Source organism: Hydra viridissima, unplaced genomic scaffold (assembly GCF_058129835.1).
Source record: "Hydra viridissima isolate aposymbiotic clone 2 unplaced genomic scaffold, HvirCarnegie_v1 scaffold_11, whole genome shotgun sequence".
NCBI classification, from domain to species: domain Eukaryota; kingdom Metazoa; phylum Cnidaria; class Hydrozoa; order Anthoathecata; family Hydridae; genus Hydra; species Hydra viridissima.
The window spans coordinates 9,228,588-9,254,621 of record NW_028324310.1 but is presented as its reverse complement, the minus strand read 5'-3'; the positions used below and the strand labels follow the sequence as shown (position 1 = coordinate 9,254,621).

The 26,034-nt window shown below is 30.4% G+C and overlaps 3 protein-coding genes and 1 non-coding gene across 8 annotated transcripts in view; 2 read left to right on the top strand and 2 right to left on the bottom strand.

Annotated features, from left to right (window-relative positions):
• The window catches only part of LOC145191215 (intermembrane lipid transfer protein VPS13D-like), a 37,512-nt gene extending 34,485 nt beyond the window's left edge, over positions 1-3,027 (top strand). For all 3 annotated transcript variants that reach the window (XM_090067720.1, XM_090067719.1, XM_090067718.1), the window contains exons 55-58: positions 1,961-2,211; positions 2,296-2,456; positions 2,550-2,662; positions 2,815-3,027. In XM_090067720.1, the coding sequence (XP_089923846.1) occupies positions 1,961-2,211; positions 2,296-2,456; positions 2,550-2,662; positions 2,815-2,910 (621 nt within the window). In that variant the 3' untranslated portion in view covers positions 2,911-3,027. The remainder of the gene's footprint in view (positions 1-1,960; positions 2,212-2,295; positions 2,457-2,549; positions 2,663-2,814) is intronic.
• Positions 3,028-4,772: 1,745 nt separating this feature from the next.
• Positions 4,773-8,816, bottom strand: LOC149882056 (uncharacterized). Of its 2 annotated transcripts, XM_090067502.1 has the most exons (4): positions 8,196-8,320; positions 7,688-7,966; positions 7,343-7,411; positions 4,773-7,177 (listed from the first exon to the last, which is right to left on the bottom strand). In XM_090067502.1, the coding sequence occupies exon 4, from the start codon at positions 6,659-6,661 to the stop codon at positions 5,417-5,419; it is 1,245 nt and encodes a 414-aa protein (XP_089923628.1). In that variant the 5' UTR covers positions 6,662-7,177; positions 7,343-7,411; positions 7,688-7,966; positions 8,196-8,320; the 3' UTR covers positions 4,773-5,416. The 2 variants fall into 2 exon arrangements, with proteins under 2 accessions (XP_089923628.1, XP_089923627.1); XM_090067501.1 differs by having other exon boundaries at positions 7,688-8,816.
• A 1,923-nt stretch (positions 8,817-10,739) lies between these two features.
• Positions 10,740-10,821, bottom strand: Trnas-aga (transfer RNA serine (anticodon AGA)). The gene has a single exon. It is a non-coding gene; the product is annotated as a tRNA-Ser (tRNA).
• Positions 10,822-12,665: 1,844 nt separating this feature from the next.
• Positions 12,666-25,652, top strand: LOC145191464 (uncharacterized). Of its 2 annotated transcripts, XM_090066987.1 has the most exons (10): positions 12,666-13,047; positions 15,943-16,170; positions 16,370-16,618; positions 16,889-17,061; positions 17,926-18,046; positions 18,179-18,415; positions 18,704-19,059; positions 23,905-23,976; positions 24,318-24,374; positions 24,506-25,652. In XM_090066987.1, the coding sequence occupies exons 1-10, from the start codon at positions 12,941-12,943 to the stop codon at positions 24,775-24,777; spliced, it is 1,872 nt and encodes a 623-aa protein (XP_089923113.1). In that variant the 5' UTR covers positions 12,666-12,940; the 3' UTR covers positions 24,778-25,652. The 2 variants fall into 2 exon arrangements, with proteins under 2 accessions (XP_089923113.1, XP_089923114.1); XM_090066988.1 differs by lacking the exon at positions 23,905-23,976.
• The last annotated feature ends 382 nt before the right edge of the window (positions 25,653-26,034 follow it).

Sequence of the window (26,034 nt, the reverse complement as noted above, 5' to 3'; positions counted from 1 at the left end):
TTCTACAGAAAAATCGCTTTATAGAGAAAAGAGAATTTTCCGAAAAAAATTGTTTATGTGGATGACCATATCTGACCGTGGTATGTCCGAGTCATTATTTCGTACTTCCAAAGCTTTAACAATCAATACATCATTCTACATTAATGAATGTTTAAAAGAATGACTTAAATTCACATCACAAGTATCACGGTGACTTGAACTATTTATTTCGGCCAATTTAGCAAGTTCTCATTACTCTAAGTATTTTTGAAATTGGATGGGCGAATATGTCGATGATGTTGATAGAGAATCCAACCCACTAAATGTGCCTCGACCAATTCAAAAATTTAGGGAATATTTGGCCCAAAAAGCTTTACGAGGGGGTTTGGTAAACTTCAGCAAGTCTTGATCGATCGCATCAAATTGAAACTAAAAGGAATAGATTTGAGTTTTTTACAGTCGCTTATGTAGGGTTGTCAAAATTGAGGCTTAATCCAGATGATGGAGTTTTTTTACATAAGAAAAAGCTGATTTTAATTAAGAGAAAGGTCAATAGTTTTTATCTTTGAGCAAGTCTTGATCGATCGCATCAAATTGAAACTAAAAGGAATAGATTTGAGTTTTTTACAGTCGCTTATGTAGGGTTGTCAAAATTGAGGCTTAATCCAGATGATGGAGTTTTTTTACATAAGAAAAAGCTGATTTTAATTAAGAGAAAGGTCAATAGTTTTTATCTTTGTTAATAAATAAGATATTAAAGTTTTTTGTCCGATAATTTATGCATCAACTGTTATTCCATTTTGTCCGATAGTTGATGCATCAACCGTTATTCCATTTTATCCGATAATTTAAACCTCAACCATTATTCCATTAATCCTCCACAAATAAACAGTTTACAACTGTTAGACGTTTTTAGTCTAACAAAAAGGTATTGTATTTAGTTCAAATCGTCGAGGAAAATAGCTCAATAGAAATCTAAGTTTTGCGAGGTCTGAAATAAACTTTTGACCTTTTGAATCACAGCTGATTCTTATAATTATCGCCATTTTTATTTGACGAGCATTACGAATTTCCTTTCTGTTTCTAGCAAATTTGAAAAAGATTCTCTTAGGCCTCTTTCAGGAATGGGTTCATAGTTACACCATGACACATGGAAAGAGAAGTTGATGTATAAACCCACTCTCAACACCACCTTCAATATCAAAATCCTTTCTACGGCCTTGATATATGAGAACTTGTCTCAGAAATTTTGATTTTGATTTAAACTTCAGTTTGTAGTGGCCTGGACTTCTTTAACCTTTATGGGTCATTGTTGCCGTATGGCATTCACCTCAAAGCCTGGTCTTTAATATTTCCACATAGGAAGACCAATGTTTTCAAATGGCAAAAATTATTTTTAGGAAACTATTGACGTCAGCAAAAAAAAATTAATTTTTTTCTCTTTCAGCCTTAATTTTTGTGAAAAGCATTTTTTAAAAAGTGTATTTTATAATTCTGCTCATAAGGTTTTTTTTTTTTTTTTTTTTTTTTTAAAAAAAGAAAGTGTTGGCATTTTTCTTCAAGTATAAAACAAACACTAGATGTACTAAATGTATAACTGCAAAAAATAAGTTCAAAAGTTTGCTTTTCTTCATCATCTAAAGTGAGTAAACGTCAAAATGAACGCACTTTTACATTTTCACAACAAAACAAAACTTTATTAGCAGATCCCTAATTAAAAATATTTTCAACCAGGGAGAAGTAACTACTTCAATTAGAAATTCTCTCAAACCTGTGTTAAACAATCTGCGTAAAAGAAATAAGTTTAAGTAAGAATTTTAAATTCAGTTGTTATCCTTTCAAACATAAATTTACTGCTTCGCTCACAAAAGTTTTAAAGTGATGGTCTTCTACGTTGCTTTGCTGTTCCCCTCGAATCTATCGATATTGCTTTTCAGTTTTTATTTCTTTCACTTTTTTACCTTTTGTATCAATTTACTAGGGTTTCTTTACTGGGTTGGGAAAAGGATTAGTTGGGACTGTTGCCAAGCCTATTGCCGGTGTCTTAGATCTTGCTTCTGGCACCGCCGCTGCCGTGCGAATGACAACAAAAGCTGTTAGACCTTCACCTCCATCCAGACGACTCAAGAGAAACTGTTATGGTCCTGGTGGCGTGTTAGGAAAATTCTCTAAGAACGCTTCTGAAGGACAAGAAGTGCTTCTAAAGTTTAACGACGGAGATACCAGCGAAATGTGAGTTTACAGAAATTTACTACGGGGATGTTTTGTGACTTGTTTGTAAAAAAAAAATGTTGCTTTCACTTTGTTATCACTTAGGTACGTGTCAATGGAACCAGTTAGGCCTTCTTCAGACAAATTCAAAGCCCTTCTTACAAACAAAGGGATATATTTTGTCAAATCTGGCCCAGCGTGTCCTGAAAACATTGTTCTTCATGTCGAATACGCGTGCTTTCGTGATTGTAATTACTACTTTGAAGGTTTGGATGAAACCGACTTTAAGCGTTTGCATTTTTTAGTATTAGAAATAATTTTGTTATGTAAATATTTGCTTTAATTTGTCTTCCATTCAGGACGACAACACTATATAGAAATTTATTTGATCCGCCATAACGCTGGATTACGAGATCCTACACACGAAGATAGAACAGTTATTTTATGTGAAGGAGAAAAGATCGCTCAAAAGGTAATTTTTCAGAAATCATTTTGTTTACGTTTGATTCAAGTAATAATCGAATTTAGGTCCAAGCTTTAAAAATTAACGGTTTTATATACTCTATATATACAAAAATGACGTTGAATATCATTTATTATTACTATTATTTTTTTATCTTTTAGATTGGTCAAAAAATCAGTTATTTGAAAAGTATATACAATGAATCATTATCCGCAATAAGAAAGCGAGATGAATCTCTTGATTCGGATTTTTTATGAATTTATTCTTTTTGAAACTGGAAAACTGCTAACGAAGTTTATTGTTTAATACATTTTCCAGAAAAAACTTTTAAGTGAATTTATATGAATTAGGCTGAAGTTTGTAGTTTTGAAGTAGTTTTGTCTATTTTCTTGCTGGATTTTTAACAGCGACTGCGTAAACATGTTTTTGATGGCAAATCGTTTCATCAAGAAAAATTAAACGCATCAAATCATGAAAAAATATGCAATTAATATCTATACATATTTTGTGTGACATTTTTTTCTACAACTCAGGTGTTACTTTTAAGCTCGCTGATTGACTATTTTTTTTAACTTAATGTTTTACCGGGTACATATTAAAAAAAAGTTATGCTTAAAATTTCTGCTCGACTACTTTTTTAAATTCGTTTTTCATCAATTTTATAGCTCCGATGAACTGATTTTTAAAAAAGCGCGTTGGATGCTTAGGAATCATGGGTTTCGTAATGATTTTGATAGTTACACAACAATTTAGAAAAACTACTCGGTAAAATAATTCCCCCAGAGTGATTTACATTTCCCACACATTTTCTATGGTCTTTTGTTTTGTTTTGGTTATAGTTATGTAAAAGTCACGTGGCTTTCGCAAAAACATCTGAAATGTTAAATAATGTCTTATGTGCTTTGAAAAGACGAAAAATATTAGCGGTGGTAATAATATACAAGAACAAGCTAAAAAGTATTTCATTTTTGGCTTTAATGTTAAACAATCATCAAAAGGTTACCTAAAGGAACATGTTTTAAACGCTGATATATTGTTGATTGAGGATTTCTAAGTTAAGTCTGAACTCTTTGATTTTCCATCAATTGCGTTTAAAGGGTCTACGTATAGCAAGGTGTAATTTAACCGTCAGACGAGTATAGCATGGAAATCAAAACATTGAAAGAAAAATGTTTTGGGAAAACCTAAGGAATTAGTATTTTGCTCTTCTTAACTTAGCTTTAGCAAATTTCAGACTTGATCAAAGGCCTTCGAGGTTGTAACTTTTATTAATGTATTTTTGTTAATTTTGTAAAAGTGCGTTCATTTTGACGTTTTGTTCATAAGTATAGAAGTATATGGCATGGCAAAGCTAAAAACTTCTAATGAAGTAAAGACTGACCCTGGGGGAAGAGGTAACACAATCCCCTTATTACTTTAAGGTAGCGATCCAATTGGCTGCATAAGTACTGTTTATTTTGACACTAAGAAGGAAGAAGAATTTTTTTCGGTTTTTTTTTCTTGGAATTGTTATAAAACATCTGCCATTACTTAAGTGTTAACATTTTATTCATTTATTTTGCTTTCAATTATATTTAACAGTTTAGTCCAAAAAAAAATTAAATTGAAAACCAAAAAACATTAATTGCACAAAATACTTTTGCAAAGTGAACATTTTGAGAACCACTAAACTTGGTTTTTTATTTAATACTCTACATCAAAAATTTCTAAATCAGAATAAATGCTTTTCTTACTTTCAATTTATCATTTTTATAGATTATGTTTAGGTATCTCTTTATGCTTAAGTAACTTTATCTCTTAATTAGCCATTAAAATTTGTGAGTTTATACTTGTTATACTTTATACTAGAATATGTGTGTGTGTATATATATATACACACACACATTAGGGTGTCCCAAAAATATGTTATATTATGTTATAAAAATATGTTATATTATAATTAAAAATATATTAGGGTGTCCCAAAAATATGAAGTTTTAAAATATTGATGTCTCACCCCATTAAATATGTCTGTATGGTAACAGTAGTTTACCTGCCAAATTTTAGCCCATTTGGACAATGTTTAGAGGTCCCCCAAGGGGTCGAAAGTTTCCGATTTTGGTGTTAGATCGTTCGCTACCAACTTTTGATACAGTGTTATGATATGATTACAAATGTTTTATGATTTGTTTATACAATTGAAACAAAATATATAATTGTGAAAAAATATATAAATCTGCAATGCCTTTTATTTTTTAATTTCAAAAATTAGGTCAAAAATGATTGAAAAACAAGATTTTATTGAATTTCAGTTCGCTTGAATATTAATTAATAAGCATTTATGTAGATTATGCAAATAATTAAAATCTTAGCTAGCAGTTCACGATTATATTCTGCAAAGTTTTTTGTATGCTGTTCAACTACTTAAAGCAAAAATTGTTTCTGCTCTTCGTCTTTGGTGATGGTTTCATTGAAATGTTGTACCAACGCTACTCCCCGTTCTGCAGAGTCATTGATGCAAACCAGATTCCTTACAAACACTGCTGCAACTTGGAAAGAAGGAGTATCTGATCAGTTTTCAACAGGTACATCAAGAAAACTGGCATCAATATTGGATGTTTCAAAAAATGTTTTAGACGCACGCAAATTGTCAAAACTTTGTGGTAGTGTTTTCATCAGATGTGGGCCTCGATCTGCCTGTATTGTGCGGACAAGATCAGTCTTTTCTTTGTCAGACAGGAGAGATGAAAAAAGAGCAAGAGTTGCCAATTCTGGACTCATGTATCAAGAATGACGCAGCATCATTTGTGCATCAGCAGTGAGCCTGCATGAAAACCATGACTGAAGATAAACACGAATGATAAACCAATTCAAACGTTGAATACCTTGTAATTCTCGAGCTGTTAAGTTAAAAATGGTTTTATTTACGGTGAATAATAGTTCAATTTTTAATGCGTAGATGGCTTTTTCCATCCATTGCACCCTGTGCAGTGCACCAGGTTTGCGAATGGCTACATCAACCTGCAGCCCAACCATTTGTGCAGCAAGAAGTAGAAACTCTAAATAGTCATCTCGTAAATGTCTGACCTCAAGTTGACATTTGATGAATGCTTTAATTGCATCTGAAACAATTATCAAAAGGGGTGATCTGGCTTCTGGTGTGTGATTCATTTCTATCCATTTTTCACGAAACCTTTTGAAAAATAAAATTTCTGGTCCAGTGGATGGTCCAAGACAAACATTGAATACATCGGCAAGCAGCACTTCAAACATATGATGACGGCAAGCCATCCATAATAAATTACGTCCCATGGCTTTTTCTAGAAGAGTGCAAGCTCCATTGAGTTTTCCAGTATTGGAAGCTGTCGTGTCAAAGCACATGCCAATAACCATTGATTCACACTTCCAAGATTTTATATGTTCATGAATTGCATCAGCAGCTGCTCGTCCTGATCCAGATGCTAACTTTGGAACTCCAAGAAGTTTTTTAGTGCCATCAACAAGCGATGAGAGCAGGACAGGTAACCGATCTACGTTGACCACACCAGTAACATCGGTCAAAAGTTTCTCATCCCAATGAACAATCGATTTTGAGGGAACATAATTTTCTTTTATAAGAGCTGCAGCTTGTTGACGACGGCGCTGATTATGTCTATGCATTGTACTCTTGGAAAATATTGTCTCTGATATCGGAACACCAGCTTCATTGAATGTTGATGCAAGATTCATAGTTGACTTTCTAATGCTTGTATTTGTCCTATACAGCACAGCTGCAACTTTGGGAGATATAATGTCTCTGCGATGTCTGCGTTGTGCTGTAGAATTTGTTTTACTTGAGCATGCTGATTGTACAAGAAATTCTTCATCAGATTTATCATCTTCATTAGAATCATGGCAAACGGATGATGTTGTTGAATGTGTTGCACTGTCCAGTTGTTGGTCTGCAGCTGACTCTGCAGTTGATGATGAACCCACTCCGTCCACGGTAAACAATTTTTGATACAGCATCTTTTGCTTCATTATCGACATCCCTGATAAATTGTTTTTGACGTTTAGCAACTCGTTTTTCTTTAACCATAAGTTTTTTGTCCACAGACCCAATCAATCCCGTTCTTGATTGTTGTTGTAATTTCAAAAACTGTCTGTCTTCATCAGTTTTTTATCAACTGTTCAGAGTTGGCATGGCTGATGTCAAAAAGTTGACTCAACTTATTTGTGTATTCTTTTTGGTTCATTTGATCAGTAGAATTATTTCTCTTACGATGCTTCATCAAACGAACTTGGTCAGCATACAGATCTTTAATTTTCTGTATTATGTGATGTTTTTGTCGTACAGGCAGTCTTGATTTTAACCAAAATGGGAGCAGTTGCTCGTGCAATTGTTGTGCAGCTTTATTAATGTTTAGCTTCTACACGGTGATAGAATACAAAATTTTTCATGACATCTTGGCCTGAAGGGAGGCGAGCATCTGAGATGGTTTCTTTTAGAAAGCCGATAAGCCTTATGTTGTTATTGCTTCTGGTTACTGTAGATTTAGCCATACCCTAAAAAAATAATACAAGTGCCAATGACAGTATAAGTGTTATTAAGTATAAGTAGTTTAATATTTTATTTAAATATTTTAATATATTTTAGAAATATTTGGAGAATACAATTAAAAAATGATTACATAATTGTTATATCATTAGTAAAATAATTAACAAACTTACAAATTGTTGCTGTATTTCTTGTTTTTTTCACCAATTTATATACAATAAAACATGAGCAAATTGTGTTTACTAAAAATAAAAGAAAACAAAATGGCCACTTGGTCATGTGACAATAGCACTGCAGCAAATAATAATAAGTAAAAGTAAAATTTGTATCTCAACTTTTGTTTAAAATAGCGAGTTGACTGGTCAAAAATATACATTTTTTGCATTCTCTAATAAAGATTATTATTCTATAGGTAATTGTTAAAAAACCAAAGAAAATAAAAGTTAAACATCAAAATGTCCAATTTAAATATCAACTTCAAAATCAAAAGAATAGTAAGAAAAAACAAAATTATTAACTAGTAAAACTTCATTTTCTTCTAATACATTCGTCCATGCGATTTGGCATACTATCAACCAAATTATGAGACAATTTAAGGAATGTTGCTAAGATAATGAGTTACAGTTTTAACTAAATCATCTTTGTTGAATAATTGCAGTTTTGCAAGCAGTTAGTCCAACCAAGACCACAAATTTTCAATGCAGTTGAGATCTGGATTATTTACAGGCCAAGTCGATGGATTTTCTTTTGTTTTAACCAAACTTTGGCGATTATTGCTCGATAACATGGGGCGTTATCTTAATGAAAAACCAGGTCTTTAATTGGTTTACCAAGAATATAAGAGGATAGCAAAAGATGAACTGTTAGAATTCAATCAGCCATTAAAGAAATAAAGAAATCCAACACCTTTATATGAAATACGAGACCAAATATCAATAGAACCACTACCTAGCTTTGTTCGTTTTAGCACACAATGTTTGTTGTATTTTTCACTGGTTTCCAATTTTAAAAAAGTTCTATACTTACAAATTTATCATTCCCTCCTCTTCTTCACCCTCTCTACGAATCTGATTTTATGTAAATGAAAATTACACTTCTAATTTTCACATACAATAGTTATTTCATACAATGCTTATTCAATGCTTATTTATAAAAAGAAATGTGGCCATACGATAAGAGGTTTGGTTTTCAGAAGTAAATCTACAAATCAGTTTCATCATCTTAATAATGGATTTTAAACAGTCAATGGGCCATTCTTCAAATACATGAGGTCAATATAAACTATGAAATCTGCAGATAAGAAATTTTAGGTTTTAACATTTAATACAAAATTTACGGATGAGAATTTTGTTTTAAGTATTGTACTTTCAACAATTTTCAGTTTCTCTTGAAGATTCTTCTAAATTCCAGAAAACAGACCCCTGCTACTCTCATTTGTCTAAAAAGTTTAATATATAGAATTATAAAAACAATAAATCCTTCTTTTTGTAATCCTAAATTGAATTGAATTTTTTTGTTATCCTAACTTTATAGCCGTTTTGTATTTGGGCCCAAAATTTCAATGAAATATCAATTTAGTTTATCTTGTCATTTTTACTAAAAACTTATTCCGATTTCTAAAATTGCAAACTCGTAAGTCTGACTATCTTAACTTTATGAAACTCATTGATACAAAAGAAGTACCGTCAACCGGAGTAACTTTGGTCGCCGGAGTAACTTTGGTCAGTTGTTGATTTTTTTTTAAATTTAATTTAAATTAAATTTAACAAAGATAACGTTTTAATTTTGCTACAGATACCAACAATATATATCAACTATTATATCGGCAATTTTTATCAACAATTTTGAAGAATGAGCGTGCGAAAGACTAGTCGACAGTTTGGAATTCCATTGGGTACACTACAGAACAAGTGTAAAAATCGACTTTCGAAGAAGGTAGGGACACCGTTGCATCTGAGTAATGAGACTGAAACTCATCTTGTAACTTCAATCAACACCCTCTCCCACTGGAAAATTCCATTGACTTCAATAGATATCAAACTTCTAGTGAAAGATTACTTGGATTGATCCGGTGTCCATGATTCACGGTTCAAAAACAACATTCCCGGTGACGACTGGTTCAAATCTTTTATAAAACGTAACAATTTGACCCAGAGTTTGGCAGACAATGTGAAACCAGCACGTGCCGAAATCGATGCATTTAATGTCAACCTTTACTTCAATGAATTGCAACATGTAGTTGAAGATGTACCTGCTAGTCATATATGATGAAACAAATATGACGGACGATCCCGGTTCAAAAACAGTTGTATGTCAAAGAGGTCTTAAGCGTGTTGAGCGAAAAATACAATATTCCAAGTCCGCAACAAGCATCATGTATTGTGGCAGTACAGATGGAACTTATATCCCACCAATGGTGGTTTATAAAGCGCAGAACTGCTATGCCGAATGGACAACTGGTGGAACGGCAGGCTGCATTTACGATGCAACTAAGTCTGGCTGGTTTGACAATAGATGTTTCGAAAGGTGGTTCGTAGAAGTTTTCTTGATGCATGTAAAGGATCAGCAAGGCATTAAAGTGGTAATTGGAGACAACCTAGCTTCACACTTTACAACCAAGGTTGTACAGTTGTCCATTGAGAACAATATTCGTTTAGTATGCTTGCTGCCCAACGCTACCCATTTGCTTCAACCGCTGGACATTGTTGTTTTCCGTCCGCTAAAGATAAAATGGCGCAAGATACTGGAAAGTTGGCAAAGGGAATCGCGCATTAAAGGATCAATACCAAAAAATCAGTTCCCCAGTCTCCTTGCTCTGTTGTAACATCAATTAAAAAGCGATAATTTGAGATCTGGCGTGGAATATTTTCCTACGATAGAGAAATGGTCATAAAGCGTTTGCCACAGGTTAACAAAGACATTGGAGGAGGTACCGGTAGTACTATTAAGGAAGTATTTGATGAAGCTATAGCAGGTCTATTAGTGAAACATTGTGGACAGGATGGGAAAACAAAGCGCACCAGAGGAAAAAAGATCACACCTGACAAAGCGATAACACCGCAAGATTTGGTGAATAATACTATTCCTACCACATCAAAGAATAACACCAAGAATAAAAAGAAAAGGGCAAGAGTTGAACAAGTGTCATCATCCTCAGATGACGATGATAACTTACTAGAAAATGACTTTTAATGACTTTTGCAGAGTAACAGGGAGCTAGTTGCAAAATTTTTTGTTTATTGAAATGTTTATTTCATGTTTCTTTAAGTGTTTAAAGACTGAGGACTTTTTAAAACTCCAAAAATTGACCAATTTTACCCCATTGCAGGGGTATTATTGATCAAACATGATAAATAACAAATGACCAATGTTACCCCAAAACCTGGGCTAAAATTGGTCACTTTTCAGCTTTAAAAAATAAATATTTGTAATAAAAAATTAAACATAGAGGCCTATAGCCAAGACTTATAATGCTATTACCACAAGAGAAAACTGTAAAAAAATGAATAAGATTCAGAGATATTTAAGAAAAACTGCCGAAACATTCAAAAATTTTAACAGAAAAAGATGCGCTATGAGTAGGATTCGAACCTACGCGGGAAGATCCCATTTGATTTCTAGTCAAACGCCTTAACCACTCGGCCATCACAGCTAGTTGACATTTGGAAACAAAAGTTAAAATTAAAATATAATAAAAGGATAAATTATAAAACTATTTTTCACTTTATATCTTCTCCATCAGCATCAGTTTTTGCCTTTTAAAAATGAATGATAATAATAATAGTCGAAAAATAATTATTTGTGAAAGAAATTTTTTTTTCAAAGCATATAACATTTGGATTTAATTTCCGTAGTTTATGATAGTATCGTTATACAACTTTTTACCGAGACGATACGATACAAAATTGTCAACTCGTATTTTTTAATTGCAAACGGCACTAATCTAATAAAATTTATAATTTAATTAAGAAATAACGAGACAAGTTCGAGACTGATTTGTTAAAAGAATGAAGATCCAGATCTATAATTAGATCCAGATCTATAATTAGATCCAGATCTATGATAAGATCCAGATCTATAATAAAGTTCCAGATCTATGATAAAAGCAAGCAATTTAAAGTTTTACTAATTTGCAGTTTTTCCAGTTTATTGAATTGAATGCTTTTAAGTTATTTCAAAAACCTTAAAACTTATTTTTAACAAAAAAAATTTAATTTGCAACTTAAATTATAAAACTATAGTTGTGAATGTCTTCCAAAACCGGTGAAATATCGTCCATTAAAAACCGGTGAAATACCATCAATAAACGAGACTAATTATTATGGATATTTGTCATTGCGTTTAATAAAAAATATTAAACTCTGTTTAATATTTTTAAGATTATTTTAAAGAGTAACTACGTAATTATCAAAAATCATTTGAATAGAGTTATTTGGATTAATTTTCACTTTGATAGATTATATATATATATATATATATATATATATATATATATATATATATATATATATATATATATATATATATATATATATATAAATAAATTGAAGAATAATTGACGAACCTACTTGTTAATTTTTTAAATTAAATTGAATATTATCATTTATTTAAAAAAAAAAAAAAGATTTCATCTATTTTATACTTTATGCAAATCATGATAGTCACGATACATTAGTGGCACATGCTCCCGCATTAGACTTTCGAACAACAGACCAACAACGAACTATGGTAAAATCACTACTTGAGGCTTAGTGAGAGGTGTACAAGCGCTCGAAAAAAGCTGACGGTCTCAGCAAAGTCTTAAACTGCTGAAAGACAAAAGAGTAGTTACTATTGTTTGAAGAAGTTGCAAGATGCTGACTTTGAATTGAGAAAACATTGCATCAGTTAAGAGAACAAAACTCCAGCCTGAGCAAGTAATAGATAGCTTTAGTTCAGCTTTGGAAACTCGTCTCAACTAAAATCCTGGGCCACTTCGTTTGGTCTCAAAACATGCAAGACTATTCAAGGCTCGTTTCAGAACCGGCATTGAAGTGAATTATTTTAAAATGCAGATGAAAAAAAAAATTTCCTAATATCTTCAATATTATATCTTCTTGATCGAATTTTTGTAGCTTACAAAAGCGAGTAAGAGCTTATTTTTCATTCTGTTTGTAGACTGACATGATATGATATTCCTCATGCCTGTCATCGTAACAAGATAAAAAAAAAAAGCTCTTATTCGCTTTTGTACACTGTAAAAATTTAAAAGTTTCAGAAAAAAATTCTGCCTAATAACATTTATAACATTTGTAAAACGCTTATGAACCTTTTTTAGCTAATACTAATTGAGTTGTGACAAGCGAACATTCTAAGTAAATTATTTATAACTTTCTACATATTTTCCTCATCAAAGACATGGTTAAAGGATAGTTTCAGAGATAAAATATACCTAAAATATTTTAAGAGCTTTCTTACTAACACTCCATCTTAGGTGTTTGCCCCCATCTAGTAACCGCCACTGTTCCGCATAGTTCTAAAATAACATCATTCACCACAAGTTCTCTAAAGTTAGAATTACATCTTACTTTTTAGCATAATATAACATCAAGTGAAAGTTTTTATTTACTAGCTGAAAAGTGAGCAAAATTTATATGTTTATTTTACCTATATTCGAAAAGGTGCACAATTATTTACATAAAAGAAAAAAACGCTAATTAACTACCTGGATTTTATTCTAAAGAACCTTGCAAAAGAAACACTGTGCAGGCCGTAAAAGTTAATAAACAATCATGGCCTCGTTAAATAATGTCTTAATAGAAACAGAAAAAGATTTACCTTCAGAAAATAAGGTGAAAGACGCAGAATTAAAAGAAAGAGATAGCTTAGTTATTCAAAGGTACCTTTCTGCTAACAGTTATTATATAGTAAAATGTATGTAATGTTTAATAAAGTGCTCGTATTTGTATATACAAAGCTGGAACTTAGATAATTTCAGATAATGTATTTAATTTGTTTATTTTGTGTTGTTACATTAAAAATACTGAAAACCTTCTATTACTCAAAGTTTGATGCAAAAATAATTAAACATCATGTTCTTTTTTTTTTTTTTAATGAAATTTTTAAATTTAAAAACTTAAATACAACAAAAAAAATTTTTTAACAGTAACAAAAAGTATTTGATTATAAAGAATTTCAAGTTACAGTACTTTTCTGGAAAGGGCAATTTTTGTTTTCCTTTATTTTGTTTCATTAACTTAAAAAAAAAAAAAAGTTTACCTCATTTTATAATATTTTTTTTTTATAAGAAAAGCTTTTTACAAATATTTCTAACAATACTATTCCAAAAAGTAGCTAAAATAAAATTTCCTTTTTTCAAGAAGTCAATTTGAAGGAGGTAATAAAGAAACATGAAAGTAATATTACTGATGTGATAAACTAAAACAAATAAGCTTACTAAACTTTATAGGAAAAAGGTTACAAATACATTGGCAAAATATTGCCAATGAACAAAGTTTCACATCAGAGGTATTGTGCAATTGTTCTACATATGCAAAATTTTAAGTAAATCTTTATTTTAATGTCATTTAAAAAAAGGATATTGAGAATAAAAACTATTTTTAAAAGGTTCTATTTTTAGTCCTAAGATCATTTTAACATCTTTGACACTTTTAGACTTTAAGTTTTAAACTAAAACTTTACAATCACCTATAAAGAGTAATTTTTTCTGCACAAATGTTTAAGGTTTTAATTACCCAAAATAATTTAAATTTGAACTTGAATTTTTAAAAAAGCACGAGTTATTATGAATTTTTCTGTGAATTTTAAAAAAAGTATGAACTGTTAATATTATTCTTTCAACTAATTATTGTGTTTGATTTTTATTAAAAAGATCAGATAGTACTTTAAAAAAAGTTTGCGTATTTATTCAAAGCATTACAAAATAAGAACCAATGAAGATAATGACTTAAATTTTTTTTAAAAATTGATTAAGTTATTATGTCACAATATATTAAAACAAATATTTACATTTGTATATTACTTTAGAACAATATTAGTCCAATCACAAATAGGTTTAATTGTATTCAAGTTTGATAATACTAGGCAATTAAGTTGCTCTTCTATCTATGGTAGAAGAAATGAAAAACCTTTTGCAACAATGAAAAACCTTTTGCTTCTGAAAAACCTTTTGCAACAATGGTTCTTTATTTTTAGACAAATCAAGGGTTTGAGACATTCCAAACTTTATTTCATCAAAGACTGTTGAGTCAAAGTATGGCAGACAAACTAACATTTTAATAAATACCATATATGCCTCAAAAAGCTCTTTATTGCTGCAGCATCTACAGTTTTGTTTACTGCGTTGTATGCTATAAGGTTAATATCCACTTTGCTGTATGGAATTGTTATCTGAAAGTTATAATGATTTGTTCATCAAGAGCTTTCTTTAGTCATTTTGAGCATAAATTGTTTTCTGCTGATTCTATACAAAGTCAACCATGTCATCTCTAATTGGTCCAAGTTGAGTAGCAATCAACTTGTTTTTCATCCTTCATTTATTATTAGAAGTTGTACAAAATGACATGCATTCTATAACACAGATTTCTTTGTTGTTTTATTTAACATTAGGCACTGGCCAAATTATGGGCACTACCTAGTCAATAGGCCACAATTCAGGTAAAATTCACCATTAATCTAAAATCTAATGGATTTGGATTAATGGTAATTGCAGTTTAATAATGGTCTATTGACTGGACAGTGGCTGCTGAGATGTGAACAACACTTCTATATTGTTGATTTAGTTATGTGGGATGCTGTAGGTGCCTCAAAACTTACAATTATAGTGATTGACAAAAATTTTTAAAGGTGTCAGTTTAATAAATTTTCAAAACCATGTTTATACTCCTGAATGTTAGAATCTTATACTTGTACTTGCCATCTATAAGCAAAACACATTAACAAATCCATCAGCTCAGGTTGCTTTGCTTAAAATAGTAACCAAGTTGTATTAAGTTTTAAGACATGACAAAACACTCATGCTATGAAGAAGTGTAGCACTTTTTAACTTTTTGTGTGGGACTTGTTGAGCTGTCATGGTTTTTCATGACTATACTCCTGCTCCCAGAGAAACTTACTTCCAACTTTTAAAGTTATATTTAATTGGTATAATTCAAAAAATATTACTTGAATTTTACTGTATGTAGAAAAATATTACTTGAATTTTACTGTTGTTAGAAAAGTAAAAATGACCCTGGCTCAGCTCCATAACCAACTGATTTAGCTCCACAAACAAAAGCAATAAATGTCTTGACTGCTTGAGCTGTAAAACATATTCAAATCAAGAAACACTTTCTAACTGACTTTAATACAATTGGCTTCTAAAAAAATGTGTGTTATGAGTGTATACATTATCTGGTATGTTTTATAACTTGCTAAAATTTAATTAAAAATCACTTTTGGTTACTTACTTATGATGCTTTGAAAGAAAAATCAAAAAAGGCCTATTATACCTTTTTTTTTTTTAAACCACTGTATGTACAATATTTTCTCCAATATTACAATAAATGTTTTCTCCAATATTACAATAAATGTTTTCTCCAATATTACAATAAATGTTTTCTCCAATATTACAATAAATGTTTTCTCCAATATTACAATAAATGTTTTCTCCAATATCACAATAAATGTTTTCTCCAATATTACAATAAATGTTTACAATAAATGTTTACAATAAATGTTTACAATAAATGTTTACAATAAATGTTTACAATAAATGTTTACAATAAATGTTTAGCTTGCGTGAAAATTTTGAACTGAAAGAGCGTTGTAGTGAAAGCTTAAGCTGTATTGTTGAGTTAGTGAAGAACTCTTTTCCTGATTATGATGCTTCTTCTGTGCACCATTGTCTTGTGGAGGCATTCCCTGATCTTCAGGCACAGCAAAGTAATGATAAAGAAGAGATTTATTATTTGGGCATTAGCTTTATCAATAGTCAGTCAGAAGAAGAGAGAATAATTACATGGTATAAAACATTGGATATATAAATGATCATTTTACTATAAACTCTTAAATTTTAAAACCTGCAATTTCCTTGGCTTATATTTTTACTATATGCATTTCATTTTTTAGTGTAAAGTTTAAAAGATGATTTTTTCATCAAGATCATTTATCATTTTCAAATATCAAATATCATTTATCATTTTATTATCTTTTGATTTAAGGCTCAAAAACAGATTTCAAGAAAATCAATTTGGAAGAGTTTCAACTCAAACATTAATAGAGATTGCTAGAAAAGAATCGGGAGGGTTTAAAAGTAATTCTCTTGGCTATTATCTTCGCAAAGCTTTTCCCAAAGTATATATGCGTCGCTCAGACAGACTTCGCTGGTGGTGTGGTATATGTTTACCAGAACAAGAGTTAACACAGGAGGATAAAAGAATAAATGCATGGCTACATGCAGCAAGTAAATGGTATCAATTATATGTAACTAAAAAATTTAACAAAAAAAAACAATTAAACTCTGTTCTGTAAAAAAAAACTTTATGATGTAATATCTATAATGGTATGGTAGTTTATTAGTTCCATAATGGTATAAAAATGTATTACTAAACCTGTAGCAGTTTTTATTTTAAAATTCTTAATGAAATGGTTATATCAATCTGCATATGAGCTAAATATAATCCAAATATAATATTGTCATTTATCTTAAACTAGTTTTTTATGTTTTATTAAAATTGTAGGCTACGACAGAATATGTTTTTAAAGGTTGGAACTAAAGAGCAATGCTCAGTGGTGTATGCTGCCATAGCAAATTATGTCGGCAAAGAATCTCACCATCAATATATTACAGCAATTAAGAGTGTCTTTCCTAATATTATTCGTAAAACAATCAATAGAATTGATTATTATCTAGGTGAGGTTTTTATACTTTTAGCAAATATATGGTACTTGTTTCAATCACATGTTTTTTTTATCATCATTTGAATAGAGAAGCTAGTGTAAAATACTAAATAAAATTTATCTTTCAAAACTAAATCTTTTTATTTCTAAAGAAATAAATAAGTTAAAAATGTTATAAAATATAGTAATTTTAAATGTAAATAACACATGTAAAATATAGAAATTTTAAATGTAAATAGCACATGTAAAATATCCACTAAAAAAATTTTTAAGAAGAAAAAAACACAATCAGTTCATCTTGAAAAATATTTGTGTACATAAATTTATGGTTTTTTATGGTTTAAAAGAAAAGTTTTGTATATATTTCTAAAAAATACACAACTTAATAGTTACATGAAAAAATTACTAATTAAAAAATTGCATCTAGTCAAAATATCAAATTCAAAAGCTGACAATAAACTTAAAAAAGTTGTAATTTATAATCAATCAGCTTGTAAATGTTTGTGGCCTTGGGTTGATTATTTCTGTCTGGCTTGTTTAACAACTATTTTCCCAATTGAGTTGTTGACCATTATTCAGCAACAACATTTGACTGCTTCAAAGATTTGCAATGAGGACTTCTGTCCATGATGCCAAATAAGTTTTAAAAATCTCTTAGATCTATTGGTATTTTCTTTACTCACTTAGAAAGATAGTTATAATTAGCCATTTATGTTACATGTTTGAAGTATGTTTAACATTTGGCTAGTTTTAGTTCTTTAGTTCAGTTGTAAATAAAATAGCTGATGAGATTGATTTGTTAATTTATGTAGATAAAAGTTATGGAATCTTAGAACTATGTCGTAAACCATGTTGTAATTCTGATTCAATTTTGTAGGTGTGTCATTTGCAAACAGTGTAACTAGAGAAGCAGTTGCTGCTTTGTATCCAATGCAGCGATCAAAGGATCCAGTGGAGCGACCAATTATCTCAGAAGAGGAAAGGAAAGTTGTAATGTGGTATGTTAAAATATTTTTTATCATAGTTTCAAAAGAGTTTAGTTATTAAAACCTTTTTTTGTTTGTTTTTTTAAATGGTTTTTTGTTTGTTTAGTCTTGTTGTAGAAACCATTTTTTTCCTTTATTTTAAAGGTTGCGTAAAGTGCTTAAGCTTAGTTTGCTACATCGTGAGAAAATTTATGATATTTCTTCCATGTTAACAAAAATGAATGGAGAGCATACCACTGAGAAAGCAGCACTTAAACAATTGCGAAAAGCATTTCCAACAGTGCGTTACCGCAAAAGAGGTGGTATTGGCTATGTTATTGGTGTTGAAATATTAGACCCATACAAGCCCAAAGATTTCTGGTTAGAAAAGTCAGTAGAATGGTTAGCTAAATTGTTCTTGATTTTTTGATTTTTTTCCGTTGTAGCTTCTACAAGTTTTATGTAGTTTTGAAACATCATCTTTCCTAAAAGTAACTTAAAAAATTCTATAGTGATCTTATCTTCACTTTATGGCCATCAAAATGATAATTTTTTTTGAGAGTCTCATGCACCTCATTGTTACTGTTCATAAGAGATATTGTGATTCTAGTATAGACATGGTTATTGTATAGTTTTCATTATAAAAATACTTCTTTACTCTAATATTACTTGTACATTTAACATTTTAAGGTTACAGCAGGTTTTAATGCCGGCTTCAATGGATTATTTTGAGAAAGCCGCTACTCTTCTTCAATATATTAAAGAAGGCGCACAATGTCATAATAGAAGAAAATGTATTGAGCTTCTCCGGCGAGCTTTTCCTAGAGTTAGTATTAAAAAATCTCATGATGGACAACTTATATATGGTGTTCGTTTACGTACTGACAAACATGTTGATTTTCCAGTCTTTGATGCAGAAGATTTTCAAGGAGATTTCAGCGAAGTAAATGTGAGTGAGATTGAAGATTGTGATGAAGAATCATATACAGATGTTAAATTTGCAGTTGATTCTCGTCAAATTGCCAAGCTTGATGATACTCGACAAGGTTTTTTTTATTTATTACTTTTTTAAATAACTGAACATTAATGAAAAAATATATTTTTAATAATTTGATTTATTATTTAGTTAATCATTAACAAAATAGAGATTAAAAACTGGACGTCAATTTTTTATTTTAAGATTATACTTCAGTTTCAGAAAATGATTCTATGCTAAAAAAGGCTTTGATGACCAAATCCAAAATATTTCACCAAGAATTGTGGTTTAAGAATCATCCTTATTGCTTAAACTTTTTCTTTTGTGTGGTTTAATTATGCTGACATTAAGCAGGAAAGCTTTTGAAATAAATTCTATCAATGATTAAACCTTTCAAACGATTGTCTAGACAGCTAAATTTTGAAAATCATTTAAAAAATACAAATCCTAGACCAAATAAAGTTGAAATTTGTTGTAAGATTCGTAACAAAAAGGTGACAGAAAAGTCTAAAACTAAATGAAAATCTTTTTTTGACTGCTTAGTAGACATTTATTTTCTTGGCAAGTTTTGGCTTCTGATAAAACCATCCCTTTTTTATGTTAGCAAAACTTATCTTCACCGCTTCTGTAACTTTTTTCAATCTTCATTCTATAGACTACCTATGAGAAGTCCAGTTTGCAACTATTATCTAGTCAGCTTCTGTTGTCATATTACAGTTGAAAATAAGCAAATAAAAAAGACTTGAGTCTATAAACTAATAGCTATGATGCATCTTAGGGTTGATTTCTTCAATGATGTTTCACAAAGTAAAGCTGATGAAGAGTATTTCTAAGAGCCTCAGTAAACCTGTGCGCCATCATTAATCTTAAAGCACTTAGGCATTTATACAATAAACTATACAAATAGCTCAAGATTTCTTAATAATTTGCTTTTCAATTCATGTTTTGAGACTCAAATCGTGCAAAGTCTATTAGCAGTTGACAACTGTCTAGAATAGTTGACAGGTCTAATTTTAAAAATTGTTAAATCCTTGGGAATATTTCCAATTTTTATGATAGAAGCTATTTTGTATCCATATAAAGGATTAGTGTGTAACTCTTTTACCTTTTAGACTAATAAGTATTTTTGCTTCTAAGATTTGCTTTCAGATGTTGAAGGGGAGGTTCATTTGTATAATTCATATTATGGAGGACATAAACAAGCTGATTAAACTTCCTAACTTTACTTCTAGCAAATGCTTGCCTCTCTTAACCACCCTATTTTAACAATAGTAGAATTGCCACTGATTGCCTTCAGGTTTTTATCAATACCCTTTTCTTTTATGTATTCAAATAGGTTCTCTGCAATAATTTCAAGCATGTTTCATTTATTTTTTTTTTTTTTTACCTATTCAGTTGTGAAATGGAAAAGATATATCTGGTTCTTACACTATAATGTCCCTCTTTTATTGTAGCAGAATATTATCTTGAAAAACCATCAGCTATTTGCAAAGTTTTAGTATGACTAAATTGACCATCAGAAAGAACACACTCCTCTAAATCTGGATTCTTCATTGAATTTTTGAAAAATAGAACATGAGTCTTTCTTGAGTTCTCTTTGCTTTATTGGGGTCACAAAGTTAATAGCAACTTCTCCAACTGGTGCCCCGTTCTAATCCAAGTAGCAATTGCAATAGCAGCTGTTTGGCGAGCGGTGTCTTGTTCCTAAGATTATGCTTACTTGTATTTGCATGATTTTTTTGGCCTTTTCTCTGATCTAAAACTTCATTTTGGAGAGAGACTGAGGTGTATTCAGTATCTCCATCTTAAGATTCTTCATTGTTATCTAATTTGTTTCCGTCTGGTTAAGTTCTAGCTGGAACCCTTCTTCCTGTTCCTTGCTAGTTTGTAACCTTTCTTCTTGTTTTATTTGAAATAAAGACAGTTTTCATCAGTAATTAATGGTTTGTGAATATAGAAATTTTTTTGAGGTCAGATTTTATATCAGAGTTTAATTGATCATTATTTGCTACATAATTAGTTGAAAGGATTGTCTTCTTTTTTCATCTTCTTTTGTCAGTCTTAACCAGCTTTCTGCATTCCTTCACATCAAATCTTTTATGGACTGATAATTCCCACTTTAGGTCTTTGCCCAAGTATATCACTCAGTTTCTTTGTATTTTCTTTTTCTTTTTTGCATGAGCAATCAATGTAAACTTTAGTTTTATGTTTTAATAAGTACTCCTCCCAACATATTGTAATCTTGCAATCACTGTTCAGATATCAAGTATCCTGTCAAGTGTGGGCATAAGCTTATCTTTACTCTTTAAAGTTGCTTTGCCCCTGACAAACAGAGTAATTATATTACAAGCATCTGCCAATTTGCAAAATGTTTTTCCTTATTGATCACAGAATACAAAAAATAATACTTTAAAGAAATTTGTGGCTTTGAAAATACCTTCTTTTTTTTTTTACATAAATCTGGTCAATCTTAGATTTGTTAGCCTTTTGCTTTTAAGATGACATCATTTAGCATTGAGTAAAACTCATCTTCCTCTCCATAATATTTGCAAATCACCAATGGAATTTTTTTGAAAATCTTGATGATTCAGTTTGTTTTTGTGGTATTCAAGTCCTCCTAAATTGATTGTATATTACCTCTCCAGTTTGTACAGCAAATGTGCATATTCAGTAGCTGAAGAACGGAAGCATATGATAAACATGCTTACTTTATACAACATATTTAAAGTATCAAAAGAATTTTTTGTACGAGTAATTAAATATTCTCAAATGGTTCTTTGAATGCTATGATCACTTGCTCAGAATACAACTTTAGTTAATTTTTTTGCATAACAAACATCTTTTAATACTTTGTAAACAGTTAGTGATCTTCAATTCATCTACTAAATTAAAGAGTTTGTAAATATACTTTCAATAAAAAAACCTTCATTCAAATAAAGTGATGTGCTTGGATTTTAACTATTTACCAAAGAAAAGCCAAAGTAAAAGAAGAGCTTTGTCATCACTCCCATTAAAATGTGGAGCTCAAGAAAAAATGCCAATGATTTATGACGTTTTTGTAATTTACATTCTCCCCATATTCCTACTATACAAAAAACTTGACAGATATACAAACCAAATTAATATTTTGTGCTGTTGGTGTAAATAAATCAACAATATTCAGAACAATAAAAATACATACATACATACATACATACATACATACATACATACATACATACATACATACATACATACATACATACATACATACATACATACATATATACATACATACATGCATACGTATGTAAAGATCTAATACCATCAGATCAGAATCTAAATTTTTATACTCTGACTGAGTTTGAAAGCCATTTTTGTGCAAACAATCCTGCTGAACTCCATAGTAGCGTGAGTTCTTTGTATAATTGAATTAAACTGCCTCAAATAGCCGACACTACTACAGTAGTTGTACATGAGCATGCTCTTAATTGTTATACATGAGCATGCAAGAGCAAATTTGCTAGCAAACTATTTTAATTTTCAAACTGTTTTAAAATAAATTTCAGAAATTGTAAATTATATTCAACCAAATGTAAAAAATGACAGTTCAATTTTTTTTTTGAGTTTGATTTTTCTGACAAATCAGTTTCATTTGAAGTGCTACTGACTTGTGAAAAACTTTTGTTGAAGAAGAATATCAATGACAAATTGTCTTTCTGTAATCTGGACAGTTAATGATTTCCTTAATACTATATTTTCTGATGGCTCAACTTTTAAGCAAGTTTGAATCATTCAACACCATGTGACATTCTCTTCATTATGGCATAGGACGTCACAAGTTCCACTGGACATTGTGGTTTTCTATTTTTTGCCTTAAGATGAAAAGATCAATACCAAAAATCTTGAAATTGTTCAAGAAAAAAAAAAAGTGCCACAATTTTCATGGTGAAAAAATGTCACTTAATTCCAGCAAGATAAGCTACTCCCCATTCGGCCCAAATTGTTATACAATTATTTCAACAACTTTTTTTTTCACTTCTCACTGGATGATCTGATAACTTACCAAATATTTTGCGTTACTAAAAATTGTTACTGAAAATTATTAGGGCCGCATGAAGGACAGTAATTTTTATACCAAACTTACTTGGATAAAAGAAATCAAAGTTGACTACTGTCAGAAGCTGTTTGATTTAATTGGCTTATTGGTTTTTGCCTTGAATGTAAGGGCCCTTCACACAAACTATTAACTATTTGAAAACTTTATCTGTGTTTGTAATATTCAAGCTGTTTGTTGATAATTTTGTTTATTAAACAGAAATAAATTCATTTTCATGCAAAACAAACCTTTTTTACTGGGGTTGCTAAACTTTTGCAAAACACTTTAGGTGATTCTTTTTCTTCTTCCTTAACCCTCAAGTCTGTCCCCTACTTTCTGGTCCCCTACTTTTGTCCCCTACTATTCTGGTCCCCTGGCTTCAACTTAAAATTCAAAAGTATTTTTTCATCAATATTATTTTTTCTTTGTAAAGCATTCTAACCGCAAACAAAAGAAAAGTGAAGTGTTCATTCGAGCATTTTTGCTGAAAAAACCTTTTTTTTTTTTTTCTTAAATATTTATTGAGCAAGTGCCAATGAAAGTTGTATAACTTAATCTAGACATGTTGTAATGAAAGTTGTACGACTTAATCGAGACACGTTTTACTCAGTAAACTTATTGCAAAACATATTTTGTGTTTTTTCATTGAAATCTTTTATATTGCTTTTAAGCAATATAGGCGATTTTAATAAGAGAAACAGTAAGTGACGGTGAAAAAAGAAAATTTTTTGAATGCAGCACTAAAAAAATTATTGAGGAAGAAAAATAAACTTTCATGGACCAATTTTGTTATTAGCACATGTAAATAGTGTTTATCATTGTGTGGTATATTTTCAGCACCTGTTGAAGAACACCACGAAGTTAGCAGCGGTGTACAGCAAAGTAATGAAAACAGCCTTAATCTTCTAGGTACAGAAATAAACAATTAAAGACTACACGGGAAAAATCACAGATGTTCAGTTTCACAAATTTTTGTATTTGCGTCCTTTTCATCATGTTATTGGTGCTTACCTTTTACTTCGGACAAAACCCAAGCGAAAAACCATCGTTGTTAAGCGCAATCGAGATGTTTAAAAATATTTAACATTAAAAATTTCTCACAAAATTCTTAAAACAAATTCCATTTTTCTCAAAAGTAGAAAAAGTGGACAACTGTTTGTTTTCCCCTGTTGTCTTCAGTTATTGTTTTTCATTCTAAATTTATTGTGTGATTTCATAATATGTAATGAAGTTTTTCTGTTTATTTGAAGCTCAAACTGAAACATCAAGGCTGGAAGATAAAGTGGACAAACTGAATAATATCATAGGTATTTTGTAAACCATATTTTGAAAATATTTGATGTCTTTTTTACATAAAGTTCTTCAAAGTTTTGAACTTCTTTAATTTGTTTTACATCTCAGCTTATTTTCTCGTAAAATTTTTCTTTGTTTTTCGTAGATGCTATGCGCGATGAATTGAGAGATTTGCGGAATGAGTTAAACCAATCTACCAGGCAGAAGGATGCCTTGATTGTTCAATTACAACAAACATTAGTGCTGCTCACGCAGCAACAGTATCAAAGAATGCTTAAACCTACAGAACTTTCTGGGCAGGACGGTTTTTTGTTACAAAATATTCAATCTTTATCGACTATAAACAATGACCTCAGCAACAATGTACATACCGTCAAGCAACCTTTACCTTCGATAAATAATCTCCAACAATTCTAGCTGTCCTTTGTTTTGGGCGTCTTGTGCTCCAATTTAAGCAGGTCTCATCTCTGATGTATCAGGTGCTCATTCAATATAAATCAGATCCGGTATCCAGGGAGATTCGGTATCCGAAGAGATGGAAATACATTTATTGAGAATAGTAGAAAGATTCATGGTTAATTTTCTTTATTCAGTCTTAATATTTAAATGAGTTGGGCAATCAGGTTATTTTCCAGTTTTAAAAGGCCACTTCGTGAACCTTTCTGATCTTAAAAAGCATTTATCGTTCCTCACTCAGCATATTGTTAATATTGTAAATAGTTTTATGTCAATTTCGTGCAGAAAAAAATACGAGTGTAATGTTTGTAGTTAATCGAAATCGGAAAATTTTTTGAATTAAATATCAAGACCAAACGTAACCACCTTAAAGCTGCAACAAACGAAGACAACCTGTAGATCTGGAGAATGTTTACATAGAACGAAAGTAATGATAAATATACAAGGGTGTTAACAGTAAACGATAGTTTTAAAGACGATTTTGAAATACTTGTTCCTTGAATGTATTCGTTAAGTTTAACTGTTTGAATTTAAACTGACGTAAGAAAAACTGAAATTTAAGTACAGAACGTTTCTTTTTATTCGTTTTTTTGCTGAAACACTTTTAAAATTTGAGGTTAATTTTATGACATAATCAACTAAATAATTTAAAATTGGATAAAAATTTTTTTTTTTTATAGAAAAAGTTGTTGATGTTAGTTGCTATCAGGCTGGTCATCTTTGTTTATTTTTCAGCTTTAAAATAAAGTGTTTTCATTGGTTACAGTTCACGATGTATCATACTTGTTTTCATTATTTGTATTTAGTTAAAAATAAAAGAAATAAGATTTTCTGTTATTATAATTTAACTTTGTTTCCGCTAAATAAAAATATTTATACAATTAGAAAATATTTTCAATTCATTCGTGTAAATAACTTTAACATGCACCCTTCTCGAGAGACCTAGAAGACGAAGGCTGTCAACTCGTCCAGAAAATTCATATATTTTTTACACGCAATTTATTATTTGTAGCCTGTGGAAATTTATTCATAGAAACTATATAATAGAGCCTACTAAAATAACAGGCCAGAGATTTATGACTATTTAAAGCCCCCCCTCCCCCCATTTATCCCTTGAATTAAATTTAAATGGTCGTAGCTTTTAAACGAGAAAGTTATTTTGATTAAATTTGATATCTGTCGATAAATTTTAATAGAACAAAAAAATCTCGCTTTTGA

Coding starts and splice junctions, on each gene's coding strand:
- LOC145191464 (XM_090066987.1), top strand. CDS start 12,941: ATGGCCTCGTTAAATAATGTCTTAATAGAAACAGAAAAAGATTTACCT. Junction 18,416..18,703: donor TTAGAAAAGTCAGTAGAATG/GTTAGCTAAATT, acceptor TAACATTTTAAG/GTTACAGCAGGTTTTAATGC. Junction 24,375..24,505: donor CAAACTGAATAATATCATAG/GTATTTTGTAAA, acceptor TGTTTTTCGTAG/ATGCTATGCGCGATGAATTG.
- LOC149882056 (XM_090067501.1), bottom strand. CDS start 6,661: ATGTCGATAATGAAGCAAAAGATGCTGTATCAAAAATTGTTTACCGTG.